This window comes from Parasteatoda tepidariorum, chromosome 4 (genome assembly GCF_982258835.1).
Source record: "Parasteatoda tepidariorum strain Cologne lab strain chromosome 4, Ptep-v5.0, whole genome shotgun sequence".
Taxonomy (NCBI): Eukaryota; Metazoa; Arthropoda; class Arachnida; order Araneae; family Theridiidae; genus Parasteatoda; species Parasteatoda tepidariorum.
Window position 1 is genome coordinate 85,573,031 of NC_141758.1, and position 22,667 is coordinate 85,595,697.

General features: G+C 27.5%; 1 protein-coding gene across 50 annotated transcripts in view; it reads right to left on the reverse strand.

Moving 5' to 3' along the window:
- The window catches only part of LOC107455144 (uncharacterized), a 165,349-nt gene extending 142,912 nt beyond the window's left edge, over positions 1-22,437 (reverse strand). For 48 of the 50 annotated variants that reach the window (XM_071182534.2, XM_087161533.1, XM_071182535.2 and 45 more), the window contains exon 1: positions 21,955-22,417. In XM_071182534.2, the coding sequence (XP_071038635.2) occupies positions 21,955-22,254 (300 nt within the window). In that variant the 5' untranslated portion in view covers positions 22,255-22,417. Of the gene's footprint in view, positions 1-21,954 lie in introns of all 50 variants that reach the window. The other 2 variants (XM_071182525.2, XM_071182547.2) reach the window with 2 other exon arrangements.
- Positions 22,438-22,667: the final 230 nt, after the last annotated feature.

Sequence of the window (22,667 nt, forward strand, 5' to 3'; positions counted from 1 at the left end):
AGAATATAAAGAAAATAAAAAAAAGGCTTTACAAAACGGAAAGGAATTATGCGTCAACACACAATACAGTTTACTGATATTTTGAAATTAAAATATAATTAGCTTTATTTATACAACTTAAAACACACGTACATATTTTAGCGGGAAACTTTATTTTTTGTTGATGTATAGCAGCGTCTAAGACCTCCACTAACTCACGCCAACTCATTCTTGATTGTAAGCAATTTGCTGGCTTCGTTCAAAGCTCGCCAATATTGGTGTTTTAGGAAGTGAAAATAATTTTCGTTTTTGCGGTAAGTGAGCAAGAGTTTGGTGTAAGCTTATTACATTATGAGTGTTTATATTTAAATTAAATCTTTTTAATTGTATATGAGAGATCAATTTGAATTTTTCACACAATAGTTTGGGTTGGTCAACATCCCATTTAGTGACTTATAAAACCACAGTTTTTATTGTTTAATGCACACCATTTTCACTTTATTTTATCTATCTGCTTATTTATTTTTAAACAACAAAGATACCAAACACTTTTAAGTATGAAAAGTTTAAGGAATATATTTTTATTGTCTATAGAATATTTCAATATATACTTCAATATACACTTCAAATATATACTTGAAAAATTAGTAAATAAATATAATTTGTGCTTGAAGGTGGCGCCTGAAATTATGCGCACGGAAAATGACCCCATGAACATTAGAAATTTGAAAACCTTTGATGAAATTGGAATGAAATATTGATTTGAGGATACCACTTCATTCATAAACATGCATTTCGATTCATAATTATCAGACTATATCCTTAATGACGCATTACATTAATTAAATTTTTAAATTGTGTAAAATAGCGTTTTTAAGAGTTATTTTTGGAGGATTGCCACGATTATAATGTGGTTAACAAGAAGTTAATAAACTCAAGTATGACTTTATGTAAAAGGTAATAAAAGATTTAATAAAGAAAGAAATAAGAGAATGAGAGATTAGATGCTGCCAGATATAAATCTTAGCATTTACTTCGAATTTTTCAAAAATACATAAAAATCAAAAGAGATTAAAACCGTTTAAAATTTGAACTTTTGTACGATGTAAGGCTATCGTTATGCATTGTTAACAAGTAAAAATTACTTCTCAGATATTGTTCTTTATCGTGTTGCACATTCTGTGTTCCTAGTTTTTAATTTTTTTTCCAAATAAAGTTTTTTGGGTTTATGACTACTAATGTTCAACTCTGTAACCTTGTAATTTTGAACCCAATCCAGAAGACAAAGGAATTCCTGTATCAAGTATTGGGAGAAATGTTGCCTTTATGGAGGACTTTTTAATGGAACTAACCCGCCTTTGCGTTACATGGAGAGGAAAACTACGAAAATCTCCCATGGTTATCCAGACGGAAAGGGGTCTCTAACCCATGGTCCGTCTACCACTACCACTGAGGTTATTTTACGTCAGCACTGTGGTCGGTGCAAGCCGGATGCAGAATTCGTATCGACTAGCCATCGCTGAGATTCGAACCCGGTTCACCTCATTGGAAGGCGAATGTTCTATCCCCCGAGCCATCACGGTTCTACGGTACATTGCAAATGCACAAAATTCTAAGAATTCAAAACAATCATTCATATCCATATAAAAACTTTTTTTTTCAAAAAATATTACATCTTTTTAGTAAATACTAAGTCGTTAAAATAAATTCGAATTCAAATAAATGACATGTAATTCGTTAAACCTATTAGAAATGTGCTATAGTATAATTCGTGATATAAATCAAAAATCGTCAAATAAATTCGTAATACATAAATTCGAGAAAAAAAGCGCTTTCGACAAAATACTAAAATAGAGATCTATCGACAAAGACTACTCACTTCTGCCTAGCTTAATAGTATGAGATTGCCGCAGCTGATGCTCTCTGGTTATTTCCGTTTCCGTTCGTAAAAGCGCTATATATTGAGCCACCTCAGCTTCATTTGGCATGTGACATTTTTAGCGGCAATCATTGGTCGATTCGCCGTGTAAGAGAAATAGTAACGTAAACAAAACAAAGCAAACGTTGCCACCGGCGGAAAGGAAATACAGGCAAAATTTGGGAGCCACGTAAGAGAATTATATATATTAGATAAAAGTACCTGATGTTCAACGGCACACGTTGTAACGGTTCATAATAGGAAAGCGCCCTTAGCGGCATACGATAACATTTCCGATCATGATATCCTAGGTAAATCTTAATTCTTATGATGTGCCCTACTTCCCTTAGAAGTTTGTCGCAACATTTACCGGACATCCTGTATAGAGGATGATACTTTTTTTGAAGAAAAAAAAAATCAGTTTTAAGAAGAGGAGAAACAATGATGAAAGAAAAACAACTACGGAGGCTGGCGAGAGGAGAACTCTAGCATTTAAAAAAACTTTATCACGTGATTTGTATACATTGATAACACACTACAATTGTTGCCTTCTTCATCCATATGGGATAAGGTAGAATATATTTGTATAAAAATTGCGGTCTATATTAGAAAAAGTTTTATTGAAAATCCTTGTTTTAATACTATAAAGAAATTATTAAATAATTCAAAATAAAACTTTACAAGGTATGTAAATTTATTATGGATTTAAAAATAAATAATCAGCGTGCAGATATAAGATAATTAATTGCCCATAAAATCTTACCGAGCTAAAGTTCGAATTACCGAATCATCCAATAAAAGATATAGAAATATTCTTTCGACTTACACTAGATAGAAAGCCAATTAATTGCTCTTTAGGAACTGGGAAAGGAAAAGTAGAAAAAAAAAAAACATATTCCGCCCATAGAGGCGGTACGTGGTCGGGCTGATCGATTATTATCACAATTGCCAAGCACAATGTGCCAATTATTTTGCTCATATCACTGTTCTGTGGTTATGTAGAGAAAGTTTTTTACTCCTTCTTTTCATCATTCCGAATTCATATTCCTTTATGATTGGAAATGATTGGAGTCTTATGTATTTATTGCATTTTAAATGGGATGGAAAAAAAAGAGAGTTCAGCCCATAATGCCTAGACCATAATTATTTAAAATAATATTTTAAACGTTAATAATTAATAGCAACTTTAGAAAGGAGCACTAACCATACCGGAATGAATTACATTAGCTTCAGTTTTAAATACCTCGCACGTTTGATAAACAAAACTGATACTAACTACATGTAAAAAAATAATACAAATTTATAATTTTGTAACATTAAAAACATATTACAGTTATAATAGTATATGAAATTTGAATAGTATAATAGTTTTTAAGTCAACTTCAATTAACTCATTTTTAACTGATTATCTTACTTTTTTGTGAACGTGGGCGAACGTTCAATTTTCCACCCCCTAAGAACAGCTCTGAATGGTTTAAAAACTATTATCGTTATCTACTTCAAAACCGTGTAATCACTCATAATATTAAAATTTAACGAAGAATGTAATGCACTGCAAAGAAAAATCAGTTCAGCGTTATATCGGTACCTAAAACCATAATATGTTGCATACTTTCTGCAACCTTTATAGAACGTTAAATCAAACCATATTTTCATTTAAGTTGTTCTCTATCGAAAAATTAAGATTAAAAATAATATATGGTTAAATTTAGCACCATGCTACTAATTTGATCAATATTACACTTAAACGCGCTCAAGAAATTTTAAGAGAATAAAATTTATTTCATTTAACTGGAGAACAATTTGATACATATATTGAAAAATTGTGAGGTTAATGTTTCGCGTGATCTATTTTTAATTGAAAGAAATTTCATACCTTTTTATTAAAAGTTAGCGTTATTGAATGCATTTTTTTAAAAAAACAACCACTAGGTGGGACGTTTTGATTTAATACCTGTTGAGCAAATTTTCTAATTGATATTCAAATATTTTAAAATTTTGGAATATCAATTCATTATCAATAATGAAAAATATAGTAATATTAATTAAAACGTAATTATTAATTTTTTATAACTCAAATTACATTGATAACAGTGCATTTTTTTATATTTCCAATGAGCTGCACAATCGGTCTTGCCGATGAGCAGACCTAGTGCGCTCTCTAGAGGTGGTATCCACTCTTTCAGGACCACCACAGTGGGTGAGATACCGTTGGTCATGTTAATTTGGACGTCTAATTTCTGCCCCACTAGATGATAACAGTGCATAAAATAATTAATTTTGTACGGTTAATATCTCTTTTCTTGAAAAAAGGTAATTAATCTAGATTCTAGATTTTAAAAAAAAAATGTACTACCCTAACTGAAGAATGGTAGCATTTTATTTCTCAAATATAGAACCTGTTTCTAGTGACGAAATTTTTAAATTGAATAATTTTCCTACATAACATTCACGACTAATTCTCATTGAAAAAATGAGTATTAATAGTGCTGATACGCTTTTAAAGTTTAATAATAAAAAAAAGCGTGCTTGAAGAGCTGAAGAATGACATGAATGAAGACATCTCAAGAGTTAGGTCATTTGATTGCTTTACATTGCTCCAAGTCCTTAAATTTATAATTATATTTTCAAAAAAGTCCTTAATATTTAATAGTAAATGGTTTTTCAAAAGTATAGTTATTGTTTTGTTTCTTTAAGTTCTTCTTTTCGCGTGTAATTTATTTTAATTCTAATTCTTTTCAATTAAATAGTTTAATATCGGCTTAAAATTTCTGTTTTTAAAAAAGGAATTAGTTTTAAAGCTTTTTAAAATTGATTTAAATTTTCAAGAATTGCAGAGACGCTATACAAAAATTTCAGATTATGAACTTCGTTAACCACATTTAAAATAATAAAAATTTCTTATAGTAATAACAGTTATTAATTAGTTTGGATTATAAATGCATTGTTGTTTTGTTATCCCAATATTCATTTAAACATCTCAACAACTGTTAGGAAATAAAAACGAATTTATACGTCTTGAGCTACGTCTTGAGATTATTATAAGGTTTCCGATTATGAGCTTCATTAATCATATTTTTTTTATTAAAAATTGCAATATAAAAACGCTCAAATTTATTAGAACTTAATTGAAAGTACAACATTTTCATAATAAAAATATAAGCTTAAATAATCTTTAGATGTTTTAAAACATCATTTCGTGTTACATTAAAAACTGAAGATAAAAATCCGTTTGATCCGCATCAATTAATTTCTTTATCTCAATAAGAAAATCCTGTTTCTTAATTTGGACGTCGTAATATATAGCTCCATTAAAGTTACAAAGCACGTGTTCTTTCTTGCCTCATTGGATGGAAACACCGCCCAAGACATTACTATCATGTCATTGAAGGAACTAATAAAAATTTCATGAGCAATTAGACTGCATCAATTAGACTGACCTTTAACCCTAATCAACTTAAAAAGCTTTTAGACTATACGCTCGTTGTAATGGCATTTGTTTTCAAATATCACCAGTAGAATTTTATGTCACTAATATATACAATAAATATATATAGAAAATAAAAAAAAAATGTAATAGCGTCTTATTATATTAGTTCATGATTATAAAACTCCCCAAGGTATATGTATTCTTTTGAAGTAATGGGATTGTATAATTGGGAAAGCGATTTTTCTTAAAGGTTACATGGGTTTCGAAAGGTAAAAAAAGTGATTTTCTTAAATTTATTTTTAATGAGTTATAAAAATGACTTGTTCAATTAAAATTTAAATAATAACAATAATTGGATAGCGTGTTATGCACGTTACACTCAAAAAAAATTTCTCGTAAAATTATCAACTGTATGGTAATGACATTTCTGGTATAAAAAAATGTAATTCTGGTTAATGAAACCAAAATATATGGTATTCAAGCCATTCATTTGGTAGTTTTACCGTGTTCATATGGTAACAGTTTATCGGAAATTCTGGTTTTAAAAATTATAATTCTTATTGGCACACATTTATAAAAATTCAAAACGGAAAAGTGAAATTAACCGAATAAAAAATTTTCATACCATGCTTTAAGGTATCCTGATTAAATTACTAAATTCTTTCAACTAAATTTATCACATATTAAAAAACCATTTAGTGTTAAATTTGCCAACATCATTACGAAAGTGCTTCTGTTAAAGCTACTGTAGAGTATTTTACCATATTTTGGTAGTGCATAGCCAATTTTACCATATTCTGGAAGATTTGACCATATTTTTATTTGTAAACATCTTGAAAATTTCGACGTTCACAACTGAATTTCAGAGAACCCTTAGAAAAATCATTCCCGCGGTAGTTAAAGCTCAATCGACTTAAGAATTAATCCCCTGGTGTTATTAAATCTATGCATTCTTTTCATGAAAAGGATTTAATTAATATTGAACGAAGTATTTGAAATTTTCATTCTCGACTTAGTTATACGCAAAATATTAAAATTTTCGATATAAAATTTAAACCATACATTACCTTGTGAAATAAATTGCACTAAAAAATATTTTTCGTCAAAACTGTCTATAAATATATATTTAGCATAAGTTCTATTTACAAAAAGTGTGTAAAATTTCAATAAAAGCGGTTCATTTGCTTTAAAGAAATCGTGTCTCTTGTCTTAGAAAGTTGAGTTTGAGAAATTCTTATTTTTCCACTTTTTCTCCAGAGCTCAATGGGACGAGTTTACAAAGGCTATTGCTTAAAATTGCGAATGACTTTATTCAGGTCAGAAAAATTAAATTAAGGAAAATCAGGAAAATTAATCAGGAATGGTAAGAGCTGTTCATTAGCTTTAAAGAAATCGTGTCCCTTGTTTTAGAAAGTTGAGTTTGAGAAACTCTTATTTTTCCATTTTTTATCCTGAGCTCAATAGGACGAATTTACAGACGCTATTTCTTAGAATTGCGAATGACTTTATTCAGATCAGGAAAATTAAATTAAGGAAAGTCAGGTAAATTAATCAGGAGTAGTAAGAAAGATCCGGAAAATTAAATTAACTTGCCGTATTACTACAAAAGAAACCGTAAACGGAATGGATGTTTAGAAATTTTTAAACCAGTGCAGTCCCTAAAAATTATTTTTTTCATTGTCACAAAAAACTTAAGATTTCCTGTTTCTATAAAAAAAACATTTGTTCAAATCAGCGCTAAAATGTTAAACAGCTTAAGAATAATTTCTGTTAATTAATCTGTAATATAAATATGAAAAGTGGATTATTTTTGTTAAAAAATTGACTTAATTTAAACTTTTATTTCGAATAAAACATATTTAACTCGTAAATATTTTCACTGTTCAGCAACTTTTTCGGTAAAGCACAAGGAAGCTAATTCGAAGCATAAATAGTAAAAAACATTTCAAGGCTACAAGAGTCCTTTTTTTGGAGTAAAAAATGTTTGAAAGTTTACTTATTTTATTTCAAAACTTTTCCTGATAATTTGTTAAAACAAATTATGTTACAAAAACAAATAAACGACTACTCCTGCTCAGTGAATTCGATCTTGATTTAAGGGTCATACCAACGTCAAGTTTTTTTTATACTATTAAGGCCATATTCGCAAATATTTTTATGAAACATAAATGAAATCTATATGAACAAGAAAGATGACTGTGCATATTGTAATATTGTAATATGTGCATATGGATGGAATTTGTATCTCGAATACTCCCTATACTGATGGACAAGATAACTTTTCATCGTGATGCATGTGGGATTATTCGATTGCAAATATATTTTTTAATTAGTCTAATGATTAACGCTTGGTAATTAATATGCCATTGCGTATCCTTGATCAATTTGCCATTTTGTTAAGAATGGCAGATGGATTGAGCAGCCTAAATTACTCAAAAATATGTTGTTAAATATTTAAATAACTAGCTGCGATGCCCCTTGTTTGAAAATGATTTTAGAGAAAAGTTCATAAAAGCGTTTAGTTTAACGGAATAAATTTTTCATGATATAAAACATAGCTTTTAACCTGCAAAATAATTCAAAAATAAATGCATATATTTTTAAATTTTTGTATGACCATTAAGTTAGAGGCAATTTTAGCAATAGCCAGATTGGTAAAATAGTAAATCATTCCCCCCCAACAACCAGCTTGTTAGCCATGGGGTCATTAAATATAACCATTGTTCATATAGGTACTAAAATAAAAATTAACCTAACTTTATATTTAAAGAAAACAATTAATGTTTGAAGAAAAACAGACATTAGTTCGCAGAAAGGAGGGGGGGGGGGGAATTTCTCTTTAAGGAAGGAATATAAAAAAAAAATTTAAACAAAGTGAATGAAACTTGTTTGTCATCGAGACAATAAATTTAGCAATTGTATTTTATTTATTTTCATTAAATGCTTCCCCACTTCAGACAACACAAAGAAGTTGATAAGAAAAACAAATAAACAGAATATTTATGATCAAAACGTCCAACCCCAACTTAATTGGCCTGGAACAAAAATGCTTGGCGAGTGCACAAATCCATCAGAATAACTTGACATAACATATGGCCACATCAGTCTACGAGGTGATGACAGAATATTCTCGTCAGCTACCACTACTACATTTTTCGAAGTTTTGGGGCATGTCTTTTATCGTCTGTGCTTGTCAGAAGCCAACTTTTAAAAGTTTCGCGATTAACATTTCGAATAGCTCTGTTTTTATAATTGTTGATAAAACAGCTTTGTAACGAGCATTTTTCACATTTCGAATGTAAAATACATAGGCCTAAACAAAACGATTACTCTCAGAAATTGCTATGACGAGAGTTTCGAAACAAAATTACGGTAAAGTGACGGTAATTTTTACCTCGAAATCTATTTTTTACCATAAATTAAACTGAACAAAAATCAGATATACGTAATTTTTACAGTATTATTTTCAGTAAAATTAATGAGTCACTGTTATTAACTAAACATAACTGTGAAAATTACGATATACAATTTTACGATAAAAATGTATTTTATGGTAAAATGGTTTTACGGATGCTGACCCCTGGGTGACAGTACTTAACACCGTAATTAGTTTCGGAATTTTTTGTATAGTGTGGATAGATAATTGAGAAAAGGTGACTGTGTGATATTAGTAGGATATTCCGGATCGGATAATTTTAAATTTTACAAAATGTCAACGATCAATAATCATGACGTTTTGGCTAGAATATATTGATGAGAAAACATGAGAGTATTAAATTAATACTATTTCTATTCATCTGAATAATAGTTTAAAGATGTTTCCTCTTTAGCTATTATTCTAATAAAACTAGTGATTTTGTAAAATTTTGTAAAATTTCGAGCATTTTGTAAAATTTCTAATCAGCTCGGAAAATGATTTTAATTCGCGAGAATTTCCAGGACAACTAACAAATTCTAAATATGAAACTCAAGAACCATGATGCATGTAGCTCAGGTTATAAACACGCTGATTTATTCGAATAGGTCACAGGTTAGAATATTTCAGATTTACTTGAATACTCCAAAAGTTTCGAGTCTTTTGAATAGCTAAATTACAGGTATTAATTAATACCCGATAGATGGATATTAATTTGTTAAATATCTTAAGACTATAATGAACATATTTAATCGTTAAAAACTATTTTAATTAATTACCTGTAAGAAAAAATGTAAGTTTTTAATATAGAAATAAAAATACTTTTAATTACATTAAAACATTAAAATTTTCGAACTTTTTAAAAGTCGCTATGCTAAATCGAATATTTGTTAAAAGTCTGAATACTCAGAGAAGTATATCCGTTAAATGAATCCATCCGTTACCCGTACGTTATAAAAGGCTGCATACTGAGAGACTCGAGTTCACAATCTGAATCGGATCGTTGTAGGAAATCTGCATACTAAGAGTTACAAGTTTACTGAGAATCGGATCGTTGTGAAAAGGCTGCACACTTGAGAATCGTATATCAACTATGTGAATCGGATCGTTGTGAAAATGCTGCACACTTGAGAGTCGTATATGAACTATGTGAATCGGATCGTTGTGAAAATGCTGCACACTTGAGAGTCGTATATCAACTATGTGAATCGGATCGTTGCTAAAATGCTGCACACTTGAGAGTCGTATATCAACTATGTGAATCGGATCGTTGTGAAAATGCTGCACACTTGAGAGTCGTATAGGAACTATGTGAATCGGATCGTTGTGAAAATGCTGCACACTTGAGAGTCGTATATCAACTATGTGAATCAGATCGTTGTGAAAATGCTGCACACTTGAGAGTCGTATATCAACTATGTGAGTCGGATCGTTGTGAAAATGCTGCGCACTTGAGAGTCGTATATCAACTATGTGAATCGGATCGTTGTGAAAATGCTGCACACTTGAGAGTCGTATATCAACTATGTGAATCGGATCGTTGTGAAAATGCTGCACACTTGAGAGTCGTATATCAACTATGTGAATCGGATCGTTGTGAAAATGCTGCAAACTTGAGCTTCGCATATCAACTATGTGAATCGGATCGTTGTAAAAATGCTGCACACTTGAGAGTCGTATATCAACTATGTGAATCGGATCGTTGTGAAAATGCTGCACACTTGAGAGTCGTATATCAACTATGTGAATCGGATCGTTGTAAGACCATGGCATAGTAGCACATTCGTTGCATGAATTGGATAGTTGTTAAAAAGTTGCATATTTAGAGTTGTTATGTGAATGGAAGCGTTGTTAAAAAGTTACGTATTTATGAGTCGTATATTCGTTGTGGGTTAATTATTCAAAATAAAATAATTTGTTTTATTTAATTTGAAAAAATTTCTTGTGACATTATGTAGACTAGAAAAATACCACAAGAACAGAATAACACGCAATGTAATATATAATGTAATATGATATATAATATACGATACATCAATATTTTATTTCAGAAAGATATTGAAAAAATATATGTCATTGACCTTCATGATAGCTTTAAGACATTCTTCTTAAAAAAATAATACGGTGCTGCCATTCCAGTCAATTCATTTCAAATGCCTTCTGTTATTTTTATTATATACATAAATGATTATGATACATGATACCTCAAATCCTTCATAACACAGTATGTGATACAAAAAAAATACACGAGTTGAACGTTAAACGAACACGTTCGTTAGATGGCAAACATTTTTCATTCATTTCTTTTTTGTTCAGACATTTCCTTGTTATGACAACCACTTTTATAACAACTTATCATCTATCATTTTTTAACAATATTTCAATATGATTCGTTCTTCATTGCTTTCTATGATTTTTTTTTTAAAAAATGCCTCATACTCAGACATGAAAACAGAATTTCAGGATGTATCTTCCACAGAAAGCAATAGCTGTCTGAATTAGTTATCAAAAATAAATAAAATAAAAAGCCATAAATTCAAGCTCGCGTAGTGAATACTAATTTTAAGAAGTGAGTTTTAACATTTAATAAACTATTTTTGTACATTGTTGATCACATTTCATTTTCTTGCGAATCTTTATAAAAGTCATTTTATCCTAAAGTGATAAAATTATCTTATCTTAAAAAGTGCGATTTGAAATCACTGCTTTTATGCGTCAAATAAAAAAAAATCGTCGCTATAATTGTAAAATATAATTATGAGAAAAACTATTCTTAATTGAATAATTTATTATAAATTTCAATGCAGTTCCTAATTTTCAATTATATATCTTTAATTTTTGAGAAAAGAACGCATCAAGAATCTTAAACACAACAAAACACAAACAAAAGAGATGGTTACACAAAATCTAAAAAAATTCTCAAACTTTTTTAACTGTATAATAACACATACTGAGAAAAAAGTATATGTACCAAAATATGGGAACATCCGAAAGCTCTGTAATTTTTACCAAAGCTCTTTGTTAATGATTTTGGTAAAATTAACATTAAAACATAGTTTTATAGTATGTGACAAAATTTAGTAAATGGGGTAAAATTAGGTAATTTTTACAAAATACCTTAGAGCATGACATAAAAACTATTTCTTTGGTTAAATTTACTTTTCAAGTTTGTATTTTTTTCTGAATGTGTGGTAATAAGAACTATATCTATATAAGAACTATAGAAATTGTTCGATTTTAATACTGTAAATTTTGGCTCTCAATACCAGCATTATGTATTTTTTTAAAACTAGAAATGTATTTGCTTACAGTACGGTAACTTTACTAGAATTTTTTTCCTCGTGCTCATTTTTCACAAGAAAATTCCCACTTATTTGTCATAAAAATTAGTAAACGGTGCACAAAATATATGTACTTTTTTCTTTTCATTTTATAGCATTAGCCTCAAATTAAAAAAAAATTAAATGTTAAATAATTTTAAATGTAAGGTTAATTTTAAATGTAACATTAATTTTAAAAGTAAGGTATAGATCAAAAGTGATTAGAGGTGTTCGTTTTTCTTCTGCCCACTGAAAATAAATAAGCTTTCTCATAAAAAAAGCATAAATACAGGGATTCAACATGTAAATTATTCTAATGTAAGCTATTCTAAACACAAACATTAGGAGAAAAGCCAAGAGACCAGAGTTTTGTGAAGCCTCCTCGTGATAGATTTCTTCAAGTAATTGAGATGGATTAAATTTCTGTTACTTTACTTAAGGTTGTAAATAAAATTTATTTCACAGTTGGGATGTAAGCTGTTGACACATTCTTTCTTTTTAACACGATGTGTGAGACATCCCATTTAATTAACATTATAAATTACGTTAATTTATTTTTCTTTTAATATCCAAAAAAATATATATCACATGATTTATCAGTTTATTCTTCAAATTGAGCATACTATGTTACACCGAAAAATAATTACACATTATCTCAGTTTCAAAAAAATTAAAACGAAAATTACGAGAAACATTAATCATGATATTTAACTGTGTCTCGAGTGAGAGAGATGCATATTTTTCTTTTTTATAGTTGCTATTTTTATAGTTATATAATTTTAAAAGTAAGTTCTAATCGTTTTGTTAGAAAAATAAAATGTTTGTATTATTATTCCTTTATTTACAAATATAGGGAAATAACTGAGTAACGAAAATTAAATAAATTAAACGCATTTCAATATACAATATAATGCCCAAAAATAACTTTAAAAAGCTATTATAGTCAGTTGCTTTTCATTCTTTACATTTAAAATTATAAGAAGAAAATTTATTACACATGTTACAAGAAAAACCGAGATGTTGTATTATAAAAGATATTGCACTGAAATATTATGCATAGTTTCATAGTTTCTAATAGCTTTTTACATAAATAAAATGTATACAATAATAAAAAAATCTTTCAAAATAACAATCTTCAATTTCTGGAAATAAAAATATAAGGCTAAAAATTAAGTGGTGAAAATTTAAAACTTAAAAATAAAAGGCTTTAATGGTAGCATATGCTTTAATAATAAATAAATTGAAAGTAAATTACCATTTTTATAAGAACATAATGGTAGTAAATTATTTGAATATACAATATAAGGCACAAAATATTATGCATAATTTTTGAATCTTTAATAATGAATTTTTTCTCAATAATTAATTTTAAATTTGTAAGTAACCTTCAAAGGAAATTTATAATTGTTATTGATATTTTTTTAGTAATTAAAATAAAAAGAACGATAGATTTTCAAAAGTTACAAACTAAAGTAAACCATATTGCACAGATTATTTATCATTTAATTCAAAAGTTGAAATCATTAAACATCCTTCTCAATAAACGTAGTTTACAAAAGCATTACACATAAAGTTTAAAGCTATTATAATTAATTCAGATCAGATTTTTAATAAAAATAGGAATTTATAATTATTAATATTTATATTTAAAATAAAAAAATTGATTTGCAAAAATCAAAAACTAAGGAGAACATATTTTAGAGGGATATTTTATGTAATTACATAATTATTTGAGTCTTACTAACTGAGTAAGAGAAAAATATGAAAGTAAATTGTACAAAATTTAATATATTTAATATTTAGGTATTTAATCTGTTTTTAAGTTCACACATAATTGAATGTATTTCTTCACACATAATTGACTGTATTTCGTTATAATTGACTGTATTTTTTTTTTAAATGAGATATTTTTTAATGTGTAAAACTTTATGTAAAATCAGATAAGAACTAAGGGAGAAAAATTTAAAACTAAAATGGAATACATTCGAATATATTAAAATAGTATAAAATTTTATATAAAATATAAAATAAGTATAAAATAATACTTTGAGAACTAAGTCTCAAATACTAAGGACAAAAGCTATACAACCCATTCACAAAAATTTCATATTTAGTTCATTTATATCTCATTCAATTTATTCTCGTTTTAAAAAATACAACTAATTGTATATAGCTATACAGTTAATTGTATTTTTTAAAACGAGATATTTATATTGTATAAAATTTTATATAAAATAAAATAAGAACTTAAAGACAGAAATTAAAAACTAAAATTTAATACATTTTGCAGAGATGTTATGTATAGTTCTGCAGTTTCATATTCAATTGTGTCAACTAAATATAAAAAAACTGAGATATTTAAATTGTATAAAATTTTATCTAAAATAAAAACACATAAATGTGAAATATTAATTTAAGAACTAAGTATCTAAGTATAAAAACTAAGGACTAAGCTATACAACCCATTCACAAAAATTTCATGTATAATTTACTCCACTTGTATAATTTGCTCAATTTTTTTTAAACTAGATATTTTTAACTGTACAAATTTTTTTATAAAATAAGATAGGAAATAAGAAACAGAAATTTAAAACTAATGTGGAAATATTTCGCAGAGATAGTATGTAGAGTTTCATAATTTCATATGAATATGAAAAAACTGGGAAAACTGAGAAAACTACGAAATTCAGCACAAAATAGATAATAAAAATTTTAATCCTTAGACATAAACAATGCTATAGGAACTAAGAGTCTAGTTATTAAACTAAGGACTTAGTTAGACAAGCCTGCACAGATTCTATTTAAAATTAATAGAATATTCAAGAGGAAAAGGGATGTTTTAAAGAATGAAATTTCATATAAAATAATAAGATAAGAACTAAAAAGCGAAAAAAAAACTTTAAAAAAAAAAAAACTTAAATGGTAGCAGACGATTTTGTTATGCTTCCAAAATTCCTCAGACTTAATTTTTTTTCGTTAGATTACGATTCTCTCACCGAGCAAATGCAACCCGCATAAAGCTGTCTCAGATTTGACAAGAAAAATCTGCAGCAGTTTAAAGGGATTTGGACTCGAAATAACTTATCCTATCTTGAACCTCAAAAACCTATTCTCAAAAGGGACAGTGCTTTATGTTCCAAAAATATTCTACGACAACAGACAAGAGCAAGGCACTTATGTCTAAAAGAGAGTTTTTTTTTTCTACTTTTTGATCGATTATTTCGCTTGAATACCTCAGCCCCAAAACAAACATTGTCAACTGTTTCTTTAGTTTCATTTCTAAGCATCTGAACTATTTGTTTTATGACTATTATGTGGCTAAAAAAATAATATCTTATCCAGATAGGTTTTAAAAAGAATATCGTTTTTGCGTGATCTAATTATAATTTTTTTGGCCAGTAAAATGCTGTAAGCACTACTAATTTCCAATACTAAAAAGCAAAAAAATACAATTTCTAGCTAAAAAAAACCATTACTGAGATCATTATATTAAATGAACATTAGTTAAGTTTTATTGTCTTGACATATGTCTGTTTAAAAACGCGAAAACCCGGAAATATTGAATAATTATAACTTATTATCTAATTTTCAAGGAAGATAGATTATTTACGTTTTGGTGATGCAAAAAATAGGTAAACATTCAAAAAGAATTTTTACAATAGAAACATAAACATGAAATAGAACAAAAAACACAAGGAATTAAGATTAAAAAGATCATCATGTTATGAGAAGATATGTGTTAATTAACCGAATTAGGGGCAAAATATTATAATTAAATCAGAAAATTCTTTAAGCTCTCTAAACTCTTTAAGTGGGAATTTTAAAATCACAAAGTCAGTTGTTTTACAAAGTTAGTTGCTGTCATTGCTTTTCCACATAAATAGACAGACATGTGTGAGTAAATATCCAATGCAAATAAATATTATAATTATTATCTAATATCTTAACATTTTCGAAGAAGATAAATAACTTCTTGTATTCTGATGATTTACAAAACAAGCATTTCTATAAACAATATTTTCAATTAAATGTAAAGATTAAATAAAAAAAGCGCAAAAATGAATTAAAAATACATAATTCTTTAAAAAAAAGTATCTGTAACTAATCAGAGTAATAGCAAAACATTATAAGAAGTGGAGGCTTAATAACATACATTTTGTAAACCAATATAATGCAGAGTTTCTGCAACCTTAGTAAAAATTAAAATTGGTTTCCTTTCAAGATTAATCATAGCATCGTGTAACCGAATTCAAGAAATACGATAATCGGCTTTAACTTATGACCATATTAAGAGTGACAGAAAATATATCATAATATAATTATAGTATAATCATATGCTTTAACTTATAGCACCATCTTAAAGGTTATAGTAAATATAATAAATTATAGTACTATAATATGCTTCAACTTAGCACCATATAGTATTATAATATGCTTCAAAGGTCACGGGAATATTTAATAATATAATTATAGTACGATTATTTGCTTCAACTTACATATATACAAATATAGAATAATTATTGTATTATGTGCTTCACCGTAGCACCATATTGAAGGAAACAACAAATATATTATAATATAGTTACATTACGATAATATGCTTCATCTTAGTACATATTAAAGTTTACAGAAAATAAATTACGATATAATTATATTTCAACATGCCTCTATAATATTTCTATCAATATGATTTATAAACTATTTTAGTTCTTTTTATCATGCAATATTTTGTCTACGGATTGTGTAAAAAATTTTTAAAATAACGTACTTTCCTTAAAATAGTTTTAAAAATATAGTCTCTCTTTGAAAAAATATTACAAAATACTACTTAACCTACTTATTCACTTCATTATAAAATTAAATTATTTCAAAAAAATTGTTTTAAATATCTCAGAAGATCTCGTAAATGTTTATTACTTTTATAAAAACTGAATAATAATGACGTAAATGTTTAAAATAAAACCAACTTTCTATTTTATTTCAATTAAAAACTATGCTACACTCATAAATGTTTAAAATTAGTTTTAGTAAATAAAAATTACTATATGTAAGGTATTATTAAACTAAACTAAACATTAGCTAAACTAAACTATTAACTAAAAATTGTGGTGCATGTGAAATTAAAAATTAATCATTAAGTTTTCGCAGCTGGGAAATAAGTGGAATGAATAACATTTTGTGATAAAAAGCATTCTTTAAGCGAAAAAGACATTTATGTAACTCATTTTCTACATTTTCTAAGAAAATTCTGTATAACATACACTTTCTGTCGCGTATTAATAACAAATAAAATTATTTAAAAAAGTATTTCGTAAATGTCACTTAAAATTTTGTTCCAAATTATAACAAAAGAATTCAAAATTTCAATTATCTATTTGAAATTCATATAAAAATAAATTAATGTTAAATTGTGACGTAGAAAAAGTAAGTGTAACATTAAACTTTAAAACAATTTTATAACATATTAATAATTATAACATTTACTGAAATCTGAAAAACATCTAACTAATTATGACATCTATCATCTATAAACTACTGAAATCATAGGATTATTTTAATTTTCATCTAAAAATAAAATGAAATTTCAAATTTTAAAATATATTTAAAAAAACACTTCTAAAATTATTTGGAAAATAACTACTGATTGTGATGAATAAATTTCATCGTTTAAATTCGAGAGAAAAAAATATGATTACATGCAATGATATAAATATTTATAAGTTTTAATTTAATTTAAAATGCTAACAAGTTATCAGTTTTAAATTTAAACAGGATTTATTAACGTGTTTATAGAAACTTTAATTGTTAAACTATTCATTAAAATAATATCTTTGACTCGATGATTTTTATTTTGTTCGTCATATGTTGAACACTATTTGTAAGTTTTAAATCATTTATAAAATTTGAAATAAAAAAGCTTATGTTTCACAATATGAGTTTAGTTAAATTTAAATATTTTCAGTTGTGTTTAAATAAAAATTACTTCTCTTTCCTTCCCGAAATTATAAAATGATCAATAATAATTAACAAGCTTTAAAATGATATTCTTTAAACTTGAAATTTTCCTAAATACATTATTCCTTTGAAACATACTTATGGGTTAAAAAATATGTTCATTTAAGTTGAATTGATTTTCATGAAATGCTTATAAATTACACAAAATGTGTTTATTCCAAATTAATTGCAGTCATCAATCATCCAATCATTTGTTACAAATCATATTTTGTAATAATTTTTTGCAAGAGTATGATTTAGAGAATTTAATTTTGTATTTGTAATTTATAATATGAATATTCGTTTTTTTTTTTTAATTTTATAGTAAGGTATTTTCATCTTCGACAAAATATTCAAAACAATTTGCTTGAAAAAAGTAAATAAGTTTTACATAAGTAAATTATACAATTCAAAGACAACTTAGAATTTTGTGCATGACTTTGAATATGTTAATTTGAAATTCGGAAAGATGCAAACTTTCTTACTATTCTTTAAACTGTTATGCCTTAAATTGAACTAGAATTGAATTCCGAAGAATTGTATCTTTCCGAAGTAAATATATTATTGGTTTATAATAAATAAGATTTTTCATACAACAAATTTAACTAAAAAATCGATTCTACAAATGTAAAGCAGAAAACTTAAGACCAAGCAGATTGTAAGATATTTTAACTATTAAATAGTATTACATTTTTAAGAAGCAATAGGTCGGGATTTATACTAATTTGTAGTAGAAATTAAATATTTTTAATGATATTATGAATACGGTAAATATCGATAATGATATCATATCATTTTGATTGCGATGAACTTTCTATTTAAATTTAAGAGACAATGAAATGCGCAAAAAGGTGAAATCGAGAACAACAAAAAATAGTATCTGATTTCTCATCTCAAAATTAATTAGAATATTTACTCACTAATTAATTAGAATATTTAAGGTTAGGATTTTTGGTTTCGTTAGGCTATTTAATTTCACAAAACTTTCCAAAAATCACAAGATTATCCAATATATGCAAGATATCAATATCGTAAATCAGGGATGGCGAACCAATGGCACGCGTGCCATTTATGGCCCGTGACACAATATTTTGGGCACGCCACCGATCACAAAGTTCAATATGAAACATATTAATAAATAAAATTATAATACACAAAAAAAACAAATATTAGCAAAAAATTAACAATTAATGTCAAATAAACAATAACCATAAAAAACAAGCTAACAATAAATAACTAGCAAAAAAAAATTACAGTCCTGCTTAAACTAACATCTTACAACCTGATATAAGTTATTTGTCATCTAATCTTCAACAACAGGAGTCATGTTACTTTAAGTTGAATGGCGTGTATAACTGAGACATTGCAAAATATATTCTTTTTTCATAGTGAATAAAGAGTTTTGAGCTGATAGTATTTAGAAATATTATTTTCCCAACAATCACGAAGTCAAAATTATTTGACGGCTCGTCTATGACTTCATTAAACAATTTTTTTTGAAAAAATGGCACGTTGGTGCATAAAGGTTCGCCACCCCTGTCGTAAATGAAACAGAAATTTTTTTCTTAATTTATGATTTAAGAATGCAAGTAAACAACCTTATATTTCTTATTGATTTTATGCGTAATTTATTAATTTTTAATTTCAACTAAATTCATGAACTTCAAATGAATAAAATAAGTAGCACTTATAAATTAAAAAGTAAAAAAAACATTTGATCAAAAATTACGCTCATATAATGATTTGTATTAACATTAATGTCAGACTGAAAAGTAAAAGGAATAATCCAAAAAATACAAAAATTAAATGTACTGTAAGCAAAATAATAAACAGAACATTTCAATAACTTTTGATCTAGTTTTCTCTTATGAAAAAGGCTACTTTATTGATTCGTGACGATAAATTCAAGTGTTCTATTTAATTAATAGTACAGATCACAATGCGAATTATTAAATCAGATACAAAAACGTATTTTTTCTGAATAAGTTATCGTTTTTTATCGACAGGATTCTTTACCCTCAAACCATAGGGGCTCTCCGCAATTTAAAAAATAAGGTTCACATAAAGTCAGGTGTGCGGTTGGAAGTTGAAACAAAATTTTCATGTTGCCTCTTCAATGTAAATTTTTTTTCAGTGTTTCCCTATCTAAAAAAATATTAGATTTTTATTTCTCAACAACTATTCGACCGATTCCATTGAAATGCGGAAATTACTTAGATCAAAATGGTTTGGAAATTTGTATACTTTACAACTCAAACATTTTTAAACCATTATTAATTTTACAATAATTATAAAAAATAACTTTTACATCGATGCATAAACGAGTTCAACAATAATCTTAGCAACGTAATACTCTGATCATTAGATCAAAATTTTTTAAAGTATTCCGTTTTTTATTTTGAAAACTGTGCTTTTAAAACAGCCTGAAAAATAATGAATATAGAGAAATATATAACAATTGAATATTAAATAAAACAGTCTCATGATAGTAAGTAAATTATTCAAAACTAAATAATATATTTAAAAAAACTCAGTTGATTTGAATTTAATTTATAAAGATGGCTGTACGATATTTTTAAAAGAATTTTAACAGAAAAAATAACTGAAACAATTTAACAGTTTCACGAAAAACTTCAATCTCTAGAGGAGAACTCGAAAAAATGTGGTTGTAACTAAAGAGCTTAGAAAAAGTGACATTTCAAAACTACGCAAATTTCTAAGTTTCAAAACATGTTGTAGCAAAATGTAAAAGTAAAAAAAAAATATTTATAATGTATTTAACTTTTTTTTCAGATTTTAATAAAAATAGGATGTATTGTAAGCAGTTTCTTGTTATTACTACATACTCCGAACTTCATTTTCTATGGCCGAATAGCACTATCATTCACCACGTCCTTAAATTTATTGAATATAATATTCTATAAACTAAGGCTAATATTAAGGGTACTATTTATTGTTTAAGTGTTAAAAAAAGTGGATTTTAAGATTGAAAAAATAAAACATATTGCAAACAGCTATTTTGATATATTTTACATTCTAAAACTGATCTACTAAAATGCAGAGGTGCGGAATGTTACAGCATAACGTGGTAGTATTCCAGTTTTGCCGTCCTGTGTGGCATCAACAACACGTTCGACTACGTTCTTAAGCCAATTAGATACACTAAAATTGATTAAATAAACTAGATAATTTGTCATCAAAATTGAAAATTTTCTAGAATGGATAATTTACTATTGAAAATTAGATATATTCAAAAAAAGCTTCTTATTGTTCATACACATTCTAAATTTAATTTTCTAAGTTCCAAATAACATTTCATTCCACTACGTTTTTAAACTAGTGAGGTGTAAAACTGAAATATTTATTTGCCCACAAAGAGAAAAAATTCTGGTAAAATTACTGTACTCTATGGTAAAAACTAAAAAAAAATCATAATTCTTGTAATGAAGCTAAAGTATATGGTATTTATAAACCATTCATTTGGTAATTTTTCCCTTCATATGATAACGGTATATCGAAAATTCTGATTTTCAGAATTATTGTTCTTATTACCAAACATTCAGTAAAAAATACGAAACTGAAAAATAAATTTAACCGGTTAAATGATTTTTATGCCCTGTTCTAAGAAATCATGATAAAAATGACCAGATGTTACTACATTTACTAAATTTTGTCATTTATTATAGCACTATATTTTATGGTTAATTTAACCGAAATCATTGCCGAAACATTCCCGCAAAAATTACCGTCCTTTTTAGTGTCTCCATAGAGCCAGAAACAGGATAAATTTAACCATAAAATAGTTTTTTTTTCTGAGTGCAGCGATGGATATTTTTGAGACACTGACTGGAATTATAAAAATGCTCTTAAATGTTGATTGATCTAATAATGAAATTACCTGTCGGACAATGGATTTGACGTAAGTATTGAGATGATTGACAGATGAAGGAGGATCAATCCTCATCCTCAGTTGCTCGAACCGGGATTCAAGAGTGAACAGTTTGTCCTCCACGTGGGTTAACCGCAGGCGGGACACACTCAACATAACCCAGGAGAGCGCACACAACAACCAGAGCAAGAGAGTTCCCGTTTTTAAATACTCCCAACAGAACCGTACCACATTCGGTACCCTTTTACTCTTTATACCAAGTTCCGCGTCCGGTCCTTTGGACTGGACACATTCTGTCCGATCCCCCATCACGAGCTCTCAAGTCCGGTCAAGGGATCTTGGAATGACAACAACTCATCGCGAAAGGAAACACAATCTGAGAAGTCCAAGAAGAGCGAGAGGAAACCGTCAACAACTCCGATTCGGTCAAACTTTCACCAACATTCTGAGAAACCCGCCTCTCAATCTCAGTAAGCGTCGCGGTGAAACCCCGCGCTTTTTATTTTTTCTGCCAGCATTCATTTTCAGCGCCATCTGTTTAAAGCAAGTTGAACTAACTGAAGGAGAAAGCTTCCCTGCCATACATTTTAATCTCATTTTATATTCTCTCGAACGCCGATCTATCTCTTATAGTGATGATTCAATTTAACCTCATATGCCAAGCGCATGGATCTCATTACTTGAAAATGCAACATTGCACTTCCAAAATATTTTTTTATTTT